This window comes from Thalassophryne amazonica, chromosome 11, assembly GCF_902500255.1.
Source record: "Thalassophryne amazonica chromosome 11, fThaAma1.1, whole genome shotgun sequence".
NCBI lineage: Eukaryota > Metazoa > Chordata > Actinopteri > Batrachoidiformes > Batrachoididae > Thalassophryne > Thalassophryne amazonica.
Genome location: NC_047113.1, coordinates 107,846,386 through 107,861,516, shown reverse-complemented (window position 1 = coordinate 107,861,516; position 15,131 = coordinate 107,846,386). Strand labels below are relative to the sequence as shown.

Sequence of the window (15,131 nt, the reverse complement as noted above, 5' to 3'; positions counted from 1 at the left end):
GTCTTACAGACATAAAGACATGGATGACCTCTAATTTCCTGCTTTTAAACTCAGATAAAACTGAAGTTATTGTACTTGGCCCCACAAATCTTAGAAGCATGGTGTCTAACCAGATCCTTACTGTGGATGGCATTTCCCTGATCTCTAGTAATACTGTGAGAAATCTTGGAGTCATTTTTGATCAGGATATGTCATTCAAAGCGCATATTAAACAAATATGTAGGACGCAATATCTCTAAAATCAGAAAGGTCTTGTCTCAGAGTGATGCTGAAAAACTAATTCATGCATTTATTTCCTCTAGGCTGGACTATTGTAATTCATTATTATCAGGTTGTCCTAAAAGTTCCCTAAAAAGCCTTCAGTTGGTTCAGAATGCTGCAGCTAGAGTACTGACGGGGACTAGCAGGAGAGAGCATATCTCACCCGTGTTGGCCTCTCTTCATTGGCTTCCTGTTAATTCTAGAATAGAATTTAAAATTCTTCTTCTTACTTATAAGGTTTTGAATAATCAGGTCCCATCTTATCTTAGGGACCTCGTAGTACCATATTACCCCATTAGAGCGCTTCGCTCTCAGACTGCGGGCTTACTTGTAGTTCCTAGGGTTTGTAAGAGTAGAATGGGAGGCAGAGCCTTCAGCTTTCAGGCTCCTCTCCTGTGGAACCAGCTCCCAATTCAGATCAGTGAGACAGATACCCTCTCTACTTTTAAGATTAGGCTTAAAACTTTCCTTTTCGCTAAGGCTTATAGTTAGGGCTGGATCAGGTGACCCTGGACCATCCCTTGGTTATGCTGCTTTAGATGTAGATTGTGGGGGGGTTCCCATGATGCACTGTTTCTTTCTCTTTTTGCTCCGTATGCATCACTCTGCATTTAATCATTAGTGATCGATCTCTGCCCCCCTTCACGGCATGTCTTTTTACTGTTTTTTTCCCCTCAGCCCCAACCAGTCTCAGCAGAAGACTGCCCCTCCCTGAGCCTGGTTCTGCTGGAGGTTTCTTCCTGTTAAAAGGGAGTTTTTCCTTCCCACTGTTGCCAAGTGCTTGCTCATAGGGGGTCGTTTTGACCGTTGGGGTTTTTCATAATTATTGTATGGCCTTGCCTTACAATATGGAGCGCCTTGGGGCAACTGTTTGTTGTGATTTGGCGCTATATAAGAAAAACGTTGATTGATTGATTGAATATTTGAGGGGAAATGGTGATATTGTGTATGTGGAAAAAGTTTTAGATCTTTGAGTTCATCTCATACAAAATGGGAGCAAAACCAAAAGTGTTGCGTTTATATTTTTGTTGAGTGTACAAATTGTAATATCTTCTGAATTTATTTTTGTTTATATACGAGGTCTGTCAATAAAGTATCGAACCTTTTTATTTTTTTCAAAAACTATATGGATTTGAATCACGTGCGATTACATCAGACAAGCTTGAACCCTCGTGGGCATGTGAGTGTTTTTTCACGCCTGTCAGTGACGTCATTCGCCTGTGGGCAGGCTTTGAGTGAGGAGTGGTCCACCCCTCCCGTCGGAATCTCTGTCTGAGAACTTCCTGAGAGACTGACGCTTTGCTTGATCAACATTTTTTCAAAAACTGTGAGGCAGATCGAAGTGGACACCATTCGAGAAATTCAGCTGGTTTTCTGTGAAAATTTTAACAGCTGATGAGAGATTATGGACTGTGCCGCCGTACCACGGCGGCTGCGTCCCGATGCGCGGACCCGTCCGCACGTCTTTCATTAATAAAATCACCTTTAACAGTGGAATGTCCGGATAAACTGCTGATCCCAACCTCTTCTGAAAGTTCTCTGTTCTGTCACGACGTCCTGGGTCAACAGAGGCTTAAATTTGGAAGTTTTCAGCTCGAAACAGGCAGACAGCGGCGGCTCAGGGTGCGTTGCAACGTCCCGCTCCGTGGGCAGTCCTTAAAGCGATAGCAACAGTCCATAATCTCTCAGCCGTTAAAATTTTCACAGAAAACCAGCTGAATTTCTCAAATGGTGTCCACTTCAATGTGCCTCACAGGTTCTGAAAAAATTTTGATCAAGCAAAGCGTCAGTCTCTCAGGAAGAAGTCAGACAAAGGAATTCCGACGGGAGGGCTGGACCACTCCTCACGCAAAGCCTGCCCACAGGCGAGTGACGTAACCGACAGGCGTGAAAAAACTCACGCATGCGCACGAGGGTTCAAGGTTGTCTGATGTAATCGCACGTGATTCAAATCCATATAGTTTTTGAAAAAAATAAAAAGGTACGTTAGTTTTATCACAGACCTTGTATTAATAATCTAATGATTAGTTATTCACTAATTATCTCTAGATTACTAGTTATCTCTAGTAATACTGTGAGAAATCTTGGAGTCATTTTTGATCAGGATATGTCATTCAAAGCACATATTAAACAAATATGTAGGACTGCTTTTTTGCATTTACGCAATATCTCTAAAATTAGAAAGGTCTTGTCTCAGAGTAATGCTGAAAAACTAATTCATGCATTTATTTCTTCTAGGCTGGACTATTGTAATTCATTATTATCAGGTTGTCCTAAAAGTTCCCTGAAAAGCCTTCAGTTAATTCAAAATGCTGCAGCTAGAGTACTGACGGGGACTAGAAGGAGAGAGCATATCTCACCCATATTGGCCTCTCTTCATTGGCTTCCTGTTAATTCTAGAATAGAATTTAAAATTCTTCTTCTTACTTATAAGGTTTTGAATAATCAGGTCCCATCTTATCTTAGGGACCTCGTAGTACCATATCACCCCAATAGAGCGCTTCGCTCTCAGACTGCAGGCTTACTTGTAGTTCCTAGGGTTTGTAAGAGTAGAATGGGAGGCAGAGCCTTCAGCTTTCAGGCTCCTCTCCTGTGGAACCAGCTCCCAATTCAGATCAGGGAGACAGACACCCTCTCTACTTTTAAGATTAGGCTTAAAACTTTCCTTTTTGCTAAAGCTTATAGTTAGGGCTGGATCAGGTGACCCTGAACCATCCCTTAGTTATGCTGCTATAGACTTAGACTGCAGGGGGGTTCCCATGATGCACTGAGTGTTTCTTTCTCTTTTTGCTCTGTATGCACCACTCTGCATTTAATCATTAGTGATCGATCTCTGCTCCCCTCCACAGCATGTCTTTTTCCTGGTTCTCTCCCTCAGCCCCAACCAGTCCCAGCAGAAGCCTGCCCCTCCCTGAGCCTGGTTCTGCTGGAGGTTTCTTCCTGTTAAAAGGGAGTTTTTCCTTCCCACTGTCGCCAAGTGCTTGCTCACAGGGGGTCGTTTTGACCGTTGGGGTTTTTACGTAATTATTGTATGGCCTTGCCTTACAATATAAAGCGCCTTGGGGCAACTGTTTGTTGTGATTTGGCGCTATATAAATAAAATTGATTGATTGATTGATTATTATATACAATTTTAGAGAAAGAGACAAAGAGAACTGGAATAGAAACAACAGAAAATATAAAACCAACTAACAATGAACATACATAAATACAGAAATAAGTGTTTCCTGTGAACACCTAGTGTCTCTTACACCTCCATTTCATCCCCGTTTTAAGTTTAATGACAGTTTGTTTTGGTCAAACCATATTTTCAGTTTGTTAATTTCTTCAGTGATTTCCTCCAGAACTATCTGACAAACTAGAAAACTGCTGCATCCTAGTAAGAGCAGAATACTACTGGAATGAATTTGAATAAGGAAAGTTGTATTTTTTCCTTCACTAAATGGATGCTGCACTCACTGCAGTTTATTGTCTGGAATAGTCCCAGATTGCATTTCAGAGCTTCTAGAATTCAAACATTTTCGTGCAGGTGGTGTTGGGGGTAATTTTGGGTTTCAGCTTTTTTTGTTTTTCACCACTTTCATCCCTGAATATGTCAATCATAAGTCACTTTTGTGCAGATTAAAGTCACTAACTGGGACTCCTGTCTTGTTTGGAAAGAAATGAGAATCGTCCTCTGTTCTGTTCACACAGCTCCAAACGTTGCACGGCTCTCTGACGAGTCAAGTTAGAATGATAGAGTCCAGTTGGAATTAATAACTTCAAAGCGAAACACCGTTTTGTTTATTTTTATTTATGTCCAGAGATCAAGGATACAGTGACTAATTTCATATTTATTTACTTTAAGACTTAATGAAATACATAGAAAACCTGTAAAGCCTACTTTTAATACAAACTTCACAAGAGGTATCGATAAGGGAATAGATAAAGAATCGGATCGATAAGCAGAATCGATAATGGCATCGATAGATAAAATCTTATCAATACCCATCCCTAGTTATTACTGGTAAATTTTAGAATTAATTTAGATGAGATATACTCATTATCTCACAGGAATACATCACAATTATCTGGGAACTACTTCTTGCGCAAGAATTCATCAAGCATGTCGGCCGCGTACCCACAGAATACCCAGAAACTGTGGAAAGTTGTTGGGCTATAAGGAGAGCGTCCACTTTTAGCTTGTCGTAAGCTAAGCTAGTGGCGCTCGTGAGAGTGTGGCTCAAAAGTTTTAGTCATGCTCCACCAAAGCATTTACTCAAAAAAGTCTGAAGGACCTAAATGACATGGTGAGACGCTGAGGAGCTTCGCTCGTCATGTCCGTGACGTGCATATTAAACCCATTAATCCATTTGATTGCTTTGGGTGAACAGACTTGACGTGCTGCTGTGGCCCGAAACGACGCATGCGCAGATGCAAAATTTTGAGGGGCAGACCATTCGGTCTGCAACACCGGAAATCTGCCCAGAGGGGTAAAAGCCACAAACCGGAAATGACAGGGTGAGATGCTGAAGCGCTTTGCTCGTTCATGTCCGCAACATATACATATTAATTAACAGGAATTATAATCATTACTGGTGTTTCGGTCGGACCGAGTCTATCACAATTATTCAAAATTTAATCTTCACGAACAGTGAGGCGTATCTTCATTTACAAGCTGCTGGTTCAAACATAAATCACTTTATGACCCTGAGTTAATTAAAATCGGCGGATAGTTGTGAGTTTTGCGGTGCCGCACCTTGATTTTCTCGCCGTTGATCTGGACCAGCTTCTCCCTGAAGTCCACCCCGATGGTGGCCTCGGTCCGGTCGGGGAACCTGCCGGCGCAGAAGCGGTAGGTCAGACAGGTCTTACCGACCCCCGAGTCCCCGATGACGATAATTTTAAAGATGCGGCTCCGCGGTGGCGGCAGGCGCTCCGCCATGACACAGGCTGATGACGTCACCACGGATTTCATAAAGGTGCAAAGAAGAAAAAAAAAATCAAATAAAGGTGTGAAGAAGGAAAAAAGAAAACAGTGTAAAATAGGCAGCTCCTGAAAAAAAACAGGTGAAAAGAGCACGTGAACGCAGCACACGCACAGTCATCTGCAGGAAAACCACGTTCGACCATTCGCATAGGCCGTCAGATCTCGCGAGAACAAAGTCCTTCTTCTTCTTCGTCTTCTTCTTCGGGATGTCATTTCACCTGGCATACATTACTGACATCTAGTGGACGTTAATAAACATACTCCTGTGACATAAAAAAAACACTTTCAGTGGTAAATAACAAATTACAAACATTATTAAATAACAACACATTCAGCATTAAATAAAAATCACAAACACTATTAAATAACACAAACCATATTAAATAACAAATCACAAACAGTATTAAATAACAACACATTCAGTATGAAATAACAAATCACAAACAGTATTAAATAACAACACATTCAGTATGAAATAACAAATCACAAACAGTATTAAATAACAACATATTCAGTATGAAATAACAAATCACAAACAGTATTAAATAACAACACATTCAGTATGAAATAACAAATCACAAACAGTATTAAATAACAACACATTCAGTATGAAATAATAAATCACAAACAGTATGAAATAACAACACATTCAGTATGAAATAACAAATCACAAACAGTATGAAATAACAACACATTCAGTATGAAATAATAAATCACAAACAGTATGAAATAACAACACATTCAGTATGAAATAACAAATCACAAACAGTATTAAATAACAACATATTCAGTATGAAATAATAAATCACAAACAGTATGAAATAACAACACATTCAGCATTAAATAAAAATCACAAACAGTATGAAATAACACATTCAGTATGAAATAACAAATTACAAACAGTATTAAATAACACAAACCATATTAAATAACAAATCACAAACAGTATTAAATAACACAAACCGTATGAAATAACAAATCACAAACAGTATTAAATAACAACACATTCAGTATGAAATAACAAATCACAAACAGTATTAAATAACAACATATTCAGTATGAAATAATAAATCACAAACAGTATTAAATAACAACACATTCAGTATGAAATAATAAATCACAAACAGTATTAAATAACAACACATTCAGTATGAAATAATAAATCACAAACAGTATTAAATAACAACACATTCAGTATGAAATAACAAATCACAAACAGTATTAAATAACAACATATTCAGTATGAAATAATAAATCACAAACAGTATTAAATAACAACACATTCAGCATTAAATAAAAATCACAAACACTATTAAATAACACAAACCATATTAAATAACAAATCACAAACAGTATTAAATAACAACACATTCAGTATGAAATAACAAATCACAAACAGTATTACATAACAACACATTCAGTATGAAATAACAAATCACAAACAGTATTACATAACAACACATTCAGTATGAAATAACAAATCACAAACAGTATGAAATAACACAAACCATATTAAATAACAAATCACAAACAGTATTAAATAACACATTCAGTATGAAATAACAAATCACAAACAGTATTAAATAACACAAACCATATTAAATAACAAATCACAAACAGTATTAAATAACACAAACCATATTAAATAACAAATCACAAACAGTATTAAATAACAACACATTCAGTATGAAATAACAAATCACAAACAGTATTAAATAACAACACATTCAGTATGAAATAACAAATCACAAACAGTATGAAATAACAACACATTCAGTATGAAATAACAAATCACAAACAGTATTAAATAACAACACATTCAGTATGAAATAAAAATCACAAACAGTATGAAATAACAACACATTCAGTATGAAATAACAAATCACAAACAGTATGAAATAACAACACATTCAGCATTAAATAAAAATCACAAACAGTATGAAATAACAACACATTCAGCATTAAATAAAAATCACAAACAGTATGAAATAACAACACATTCAGTATGAAATAACAAATCACAAACAGTATGAAATAACAACACATTCAGTATGAAATAACAAATCACAAACAGTATGAAATAACAACACATTCAGCATTATATAAAAATCACAAACAGTATGAAATAACAACACATTCAGCATTAAATAAAAATCACAAACAGTATTAAATAACAACATATTCAGTATGAAATAATAAATCACAAACAGTATTAAATAACAACACATTCAGTATGAAATAACAAATCACAAACAGTATTAAATAACAACACATTCAGTATGAAATAACAAATCACAAACAGTATTAAATAACAACACATTCAGTATGAAATAACAAATCACAAACAGTATTAAATAACACATTCAGTATGAAATAACAAATCACAAACAGTATTAAATAACACATTCAGCATTAAATAAAAATCACAAACAGTATGAAATAACAACACATTCAGCATTAAATAAAAATCACAAACAGTATGAAATAACAACATTCAGTATGAAATAACAAATCACAAACAGTATGAAATAACAACACATTCAGTATGAAATAACAAATCACAAACAGTATTAAATAACAACACATTCAGTATGAAATAATAAATCACAAACAGTATTAAATAACAACACATTCAGTATGAAATAACAAATCACAAACAGTATTAAATAACAACACATTCAGTATGAAATAACAAATCACAAACAGTATTAAATAACAACACATTCAGTATGAAATAAATCACAAACAGTATGAAATAACAACACATTCAGCATTAAATAAAAATCACAAACAGTATGAAATAACAACACATTCAGCATTAAATAAAAATCACAAACAGTATTAAATAACAACATATTCAGTATGAAATAATAAATCACAAACAGTATTAAATAACAACACATTCAGTATGAAATAACAAATCACAAACAGTATTAAATAACACATTCAGTATGAAATAACAAATCACAAACAGTATTAAATAACAACATATTCAGTATGAAATAATAAATCACAAACAGTATTAAATAACAACACATTCAGCATTAAATAAAAATCACAAACAGTATGAAATAACAACACATTCAGCATTAAATAAAAATCACAAACAGTATTAAATAACAACATATTCAGTATGAAATAATAAATCACAAACAGTATGAAATAACACATTCAGCATTAAATAAAAATCACAAACAGTATTAAATAACGACACATTCAGCATTAAATAAAAATCACAAACAGTATTAAATAACGACACATTCAGCATTAAATAACAAAACACAAACAGTATTAAATAACAACACAGTCAGTATGAAATAAATCACAAACAGTATGAAATAACAACATATTCAGTATGAAATAATAAATCACAAACAGTATGAAATAACAACACATTCAGCATTAAATAAAAATCATAAACAGTATTAAATAACAACATATTCAGTATGAAATAATAAATCACAAACAGTATTAAATAACAACACATTCAGTATGAAATAATAAATCACAAACAGTATTAAATAACAACACATTCAGTATGAAATAAAAATCACAAACAGTATTAAATAACGACACATTCAGCATTAAATAAAAATCACAAACAGTATTAAATAACGACACATTCAGCATTAAATAACAAAACACAAACAGTATTAAATAACAACACAGTCAGTATGAAATAAATCACAAACAGTATGAAATAACAACATATTCAGTATGAAATAATAAATCACAAACAGTATGAAATAACAACACATTCAGCATTAAATAAAAATCATAAACAGTATTAAATAACAACATATTCAGTATGAAATAATAAATCACAAACAGTATTAAATAACAACATATTCAGTATGAAATAATAAATCACAAACAGTATTAAATAACAACACAGTCAGTATGAAATAAATCACAAACAGTATTAAATAACGACACATTCAGCATTAAATAACAAAACACAAACAGTATTAAATAACAACACATTCAGCATTAAATAACAAATCACAAACAGTATTAAATAACGACACATTCAGCATTAAATAACAAATCACAAACAGTATTAAATAACGACACATTCAGCATTAAATAACAAAACACAAACAGTATTAAATAACGACACATTCAGCATTAAATAACAAATCACAAACAGTATTAAATAACAACACAGTCAGTATGAAATAAATCACAAACAGTATTAAATAACAACACATTCAGCATTAAATAACAAATCACAAACAGTATTAAATAACGACACATTCAGCATTAAATAACAAAACACAAACAGTATTAAATAACAACACATTCAGCATTAAATAACAAATCACAAACAGTATTAAATAACGACACATTCAGCATTAAATAACAAATCACAAACAGTATTAAATAACGACACATTCAGCATTAAATAACAAAACACAAACAGTATTAAATAACGACACATTCAGCATTAAATAACAAATCACAAACAGTATTAAATAACAACACAGTCAGTATGAAATAAATCACAAACAGTATTAAATAACGACACATTCAGCATTAAATAACAAAACACAAACAGTATTAAATAACAACACAGTCAGTATGAAATAAATCACAAACAGTATTAAATAACGACACATTCAGCATTAAATAACAAAACACAAACAGTATTAAATAACAACACAGTCAGTATGAAATAAATCACAAACAGTATTAAATAACGACACATTCAGTATGAAATAACAAAACACAATCAGTATTAAATATGTCAGGTTCACCCTGTAATAGAAATCACAGACAACCTGATATCAAAGAAACACACCAGAAGTCAGTGTTTCTCTTTTGCTCACGAGCAGAGTGTTGTGTCACGAGGAGAGAGATAGACTATACCGCTCGAGCAACAGATTCATTCATTCCTTCACTCCTACCCTCTCTCTCCTGAGTGACACTCTACCTCACTTTTTGTTCATTCAAGCAAACAAGGATGCCGTCACCATGGCTACAAAGCAGAAACGATCAGCACAGACTCTCCCGGGAACAAGGACAGTTTCAATCTTTAGTTAAGTGTCAACATCAGCAAAATAAGATGACAAATACCATGTGCGAATGTGTGGCAACAGCTTATTTTTCTACTTGTTCTGACTAAACAAAACAAAACTCGGATATCCTCATGTATCTGAACACTGCGTATTGAAAAACAGACACTTTGCATTAATCACGCCATGAGAAACTGGTTGTTGCTCTGACTAAGTGAGACAAGGATCTCAGATATCTTATGTATCTGAACACTGCATATGGAAAACAGGGTTACTTCTACTTCAATTTAAATAAAACAATTCCTTTAGACATTTAAGTGATAACAAAATAAAGCATATTCCAACAATTCCACCTGTTTATCAGTTATAATGTCTAAAGTCGTATAGTCACACCACTACCACTTCCTTCCGGATTTTCAGTCGTTTGATCATTTTTATAGATGCATTAAATCTTAAACTCAGGGATATTGTGATAGTCACTCTACATTTTTGCTTCGTCAAATAGTTGATCAAGATGTTCAACAACTCCCCCTCTAGCTGCCACCTTATCGTGGTGGGGGAGTTTGCGTACCCGGATGATCCTAGGAGCTATGTTGTCGGGGGCTTTGTGCTCCCTGTAGGGTCTCCCAAGGCAAACAGGTCCTAGGTGACGGGTCAGACTAAGGGCAGTTCAGAACCTCCATGACAAGTAAAAAATCAAGGACCGAAACGTCACCCAGTATGGTGGAGCCGGGGCCCCACCCTGGAGCCAGGCCTGGGGTTGGGGCTCGTGCGCGAGCGCCTGGTGGTCGGGCCTTAGCCCATGGGGCCCGGCCGGGCTCAACCCGAAAGAGCGACGTGGGCCCGCCCTCCTGTGGGTTCTCCACCTGCAGAGGGGGCCATGGGGGTCGGGTGCAGAGAGGATTGGGTGGCAGTTGAGGGCCGGTGGCCCGGCGGCCCGGTCCATGCTCACAGCCCCTGGCTGTTGGGACATGGAATGTCACCTCGCTAGGGGGGAAGAAGCCTGAGCTTGTGCAAGAGGTAGAGAGATACTGACTAGAGATAGTCGGGCTCACCTCCACACACAGCTTGGGCTCTGGTACCCAACTCCTGGAGAGGGGCTGGACGCTTCATTTTTCTCAGCGTTGCCCACGAGGAGAGGCAAGAGCTGGGGTCGCATTGCTTTATTGCTCACCAGCTCAGTTGCCATGTGTTGGAGTTCACTCCGGTGAACGAGAGGGTCGCGTCCCTACGCCTTCGGGTGGGGGACAGGTCTCTCACCGTTGTCTCGGCCAACGGGCTGAGTGGCAGTGCAGAGTACCCGACCTTCCTGGAGTCCCTGGGAGGGGTACTAGATAGCGCTCCGACTGGAGATTCCATTGTTCTCCTGGGGGATTTCAATGCCCACGTGGGCGGCGACAGTGAGACCTGGAGGGGGGTGATCGGGAAGCACGGCCTCCCCGATCTGAACCCGAATGGTGTTCAGTTGTTGGACTTCTGTGCTAGTCAAAGTTTGTCCATCATGAACACCATGTTCGAGCACAAGGGTGTCCATAAGTGCACGTGGCACCAGGACACCCTGAGCCGGAGGTCGATGATCGACTTTGTAGTCGTCTCATCTGACCTTCGGCCACGTGTCTCGGACAATCGAGTGAAGAAAGGGGCAGAGCTGTCGACCGATCACTACCTGGTGGTGAGTTGGATCCGCTGGGAAGGGAGGAAGTCGGTCAGACCTGGCAGGCCCAAATATATCCGGTCAGACCTGGCAGGCCCAAACGTATCATGAAGGTCTGCTGGGAACGACTGGCGGAACCCTCTGTCAGCGGGGTCTTCAACTCCCACCTCCGGGAGAGCTTCTCCCAGATCCCGGGGGAGGTCGGAGACATGGAGTCCGAGTGGACCATGTTCTCCACCTCCATTATCGATGCGGCCGCTCGTAGCTGTGGTCGCAAGGTCTCTGGTGCCCGTCGCGGCGGCAATCCCCTGAATAAGGATTTTATTCAGGAGTTTTCTGAGTTTCTGGCAGATTTTATCCCAAAATATGACAAATTTTTGGTCTGTGGTGATTTTAATATTAGGGTTAAAGCCTCCTGAACTCTTTTGGTCTAACACAAGTTGTGGATGGACCATCACATAATCTTGGACACACCTTGGACCTGGTCATTTCTTTTGGGCGCTCAGTTTCCCTTAAGGACATATCAGACGCTGCTATTTCAGATCACTTTCCTGTTATTTTTAAATTTACTGCTCCTCCATCTGCTGGTAAACCACTTGTTCCTGTCTCTCGCCGCCGTTTGGTCACCTCCTCGACAGCGGGGGACTTTGCTGCTGCCTTCATGGACTCTCAGTTTTATGCCATGAATGGACTGGTTTCTCCATTACTCCCAGATAACATCCTCTCTTCTTTCCACTCCACATGCACAGTCATTTTGGACTCTGTTGCACCGATGCGCTGCAAATCCAGGAAATCAAAATCCGACCCCTGGTTAAATGCCACAACCCGTGCCCTCAGGCAACGCTGCAGACGGGCGGAGAGAAAATGGAAAAAGGACAAACTACAGGTGTCTCTGGGTTTTCTGAGGGACAGTCTAACTGACTATCAGAAGGCTGTGAAGGAGGCAAAAGCACAATATCTGTCTCATATTATTTCGAGCAGTTGTCATCATCCCAGTGTGTTATTTTAGACTATAAACTCAGTTGTAAATCCACACACCTCTGTTTTGATGGACGCTACAACCACAACCTGTGAGGAGTTTCTTTAGTTTTTTATTGATAAGGTTTCATCAATCAGACAGAATGCTGATCAGAGCTGTAATGTTGAGTTGTCTGCTCCTCGTGCACATTCTGCTGTGCTCGAACAGTTTGAGCCCATTTCTTTTGCATCTCTTGCTGATGTTGTAAAACACATAAAATCTACAAGTTGTCCTTCAGATGTTGTTCCAGCTAAGGTGCTGAAGGAGGGTTTTTAATACTGTTGGGGCGGGTCTCCTAACTTTTATCAATGCTTGTCTTAGATCAGGGTCTGTTCCAGCTGCTTTTAAACATGCTGTGGTTCGACGTCTTCTTAAAAAACCTCACCTGGACTCGTCAGTTTTATCTAATTTTAGACCTGTGTCTCATCTGCCATTTCTGTCTAAGATTTTAGAAAAGGTTGTCTTTTTACAGTTAGTCATTTTTAGAAGACAATCTCATCCTTGAAAAATTCCAATCTGGGTTTAGATCACGACACAGCACTGAGTCAGCACTTTTAAAAGTTCATAATGATATTACTCTGTCGGTGGATGCAGGGAATCCTGCTGTGCTGGTTCTGTTGGACCTCACAGCAGCCTTTGATACTGTGGATCACACAGTACTTGTTTCCCGGTTAGAACATTTTATTGGCATTCAGGGTACTGCACTTAAGTGGTTTAGATCATTTTGGCTGAAAGGAGCTTTTCTGTCATGATTGGGGACCTCTCCTCATCAACTGCTCCTCTGTCTTGTGGAGTGCCACAGGGATCTGTCCTTGGGCCTATTCTATTTTCGTTGTACATTCTGCCATTGGGGTCAGTTATAACCCAGCACAATCTGTCCTTTAATTGTTATGCAGATGATCTGCAAATCTATCTGCCTGTGAGGACTAATGGGAGTGATGCTTTGTCATCATTATTTAATTGTATTCGTGATGTAAAGCAGTGGCTGTCCCGAAACTTCCTTTACCTGAATGATGGTAAAACTGAGACCATGGTGTTTGAGTGCTCTGGCATACCAAATGTGGTAACACCAAATTTTGGTGCTTTGGCTAACTATGTAAAACCAGCTGTCAAGAATTTGGGAGTGATATTTGACAGATGTTTGAGGTTTGATCAACAGATAAATTCTGTTGTCAAAGCAAGTTTTTTCCAACTTTGCCTTTTGGCTAAAATAAAGCACTTTCTTAGTAGACGTGATCTTGAGACGCCATTCATGCTTTCATCAGCTCCAGACTTGATTAATGTAATGCACTTTATTCGGGCATTAATCAGTCGTCTCTTGCAAGTCTCCAGTTGGTGCAGAATGCTGCTGCTCGTCTTTTGACAAACACTTTTAGACGTGAGCATATTACGCCCGTCCTGTACTCACTCCACTGGCTTCCAGTTCGTTTTAGAATTGATTTTAAAATTTTAATGTTTGTTTTTAAAGCTATTTATGGCCTTGTACCTCCCTACTTGTCTGAAATTTTAACTTTGCGCACCTACAGTAGGACGTTAAGGGCGTCTGGCCAGCTTTACTTAGATGTTCCAAGGTCAAGATATAAACGCTGGGGTGATCATGCTTTCGCGGTAGCCGGCCACAGACTGTGGAATGAGCTACCTCGAGTTACGTACTATTCCTGACCAAGCACTTTTTAAATCTAAGTTAAAGACTTATTTATTTAAACTGGCTTTTAACACTTAGTGGGGAGGTGACATGTTCTGTTATTTTTATGTTCTTTATGTGTTGTTTTAAAATTTTATTCTATATGTGTTTTATTTTTGTGAATTTGTGTTTATAATGTTAAGCACTTTGGACACCAGTCAGTGCTGTAAGGTGCTTTATAAATAAATGTTGATTGATTGACTGATTGATTGATCTCCGAACCTGGTGGTGGACACCGGAAGTAAGGGATGCCGTCAAGCTGAAGGAGTCCTACTTATCTTTGTTGGTAGGTGGGACCTCGGAGGCAGCTGACAGGTACCGGCAGGCCAAGCGTGCCGCAGCCCGTGCGGTCGCAGAGGCAAAAACACGGGTCTGGGAGCAGTTCGGGGAGGCTATGGAGGAGGACTATCGGTCGGCCTCGAAGAGATTCTGGCAAACCGTCCGACGCCTCAGGAGACGGAAGCAGCTCTCCACCAGCACTGTTTACGGTGCGGGTGGGGAGCTGTTGACCCTGACTGGGGATGTTGTCG

General features: G+C 38.4%; 1 protein-coding gene across 1 annotated transcript in view; it reads right to left on the bottom strand.

Moving 5' to 3' along the window:
- rab33ba (RAB33B, member RAS oncogene family a) overlaps nt 1-5,350 on the bottom strand; it is a 31,515-nt gene extending 26,165 nt beyond the window's left edge. The window contains exon 1 of the mRNA XM_034181006.1: nt 5,000-5,350. Within this exon, the coding sequence (XP_034036897.1) occupies nt 5,000-5,218 (219 nt within the window). The 5' untranslated portion in view covers nt 5,219-5,350. The remainder of the gene's footprint in view (nt 1-4,999) is intronic.
- Nucleotides 5,351-15,131: the final 9,781 nt, after the last annotated feature.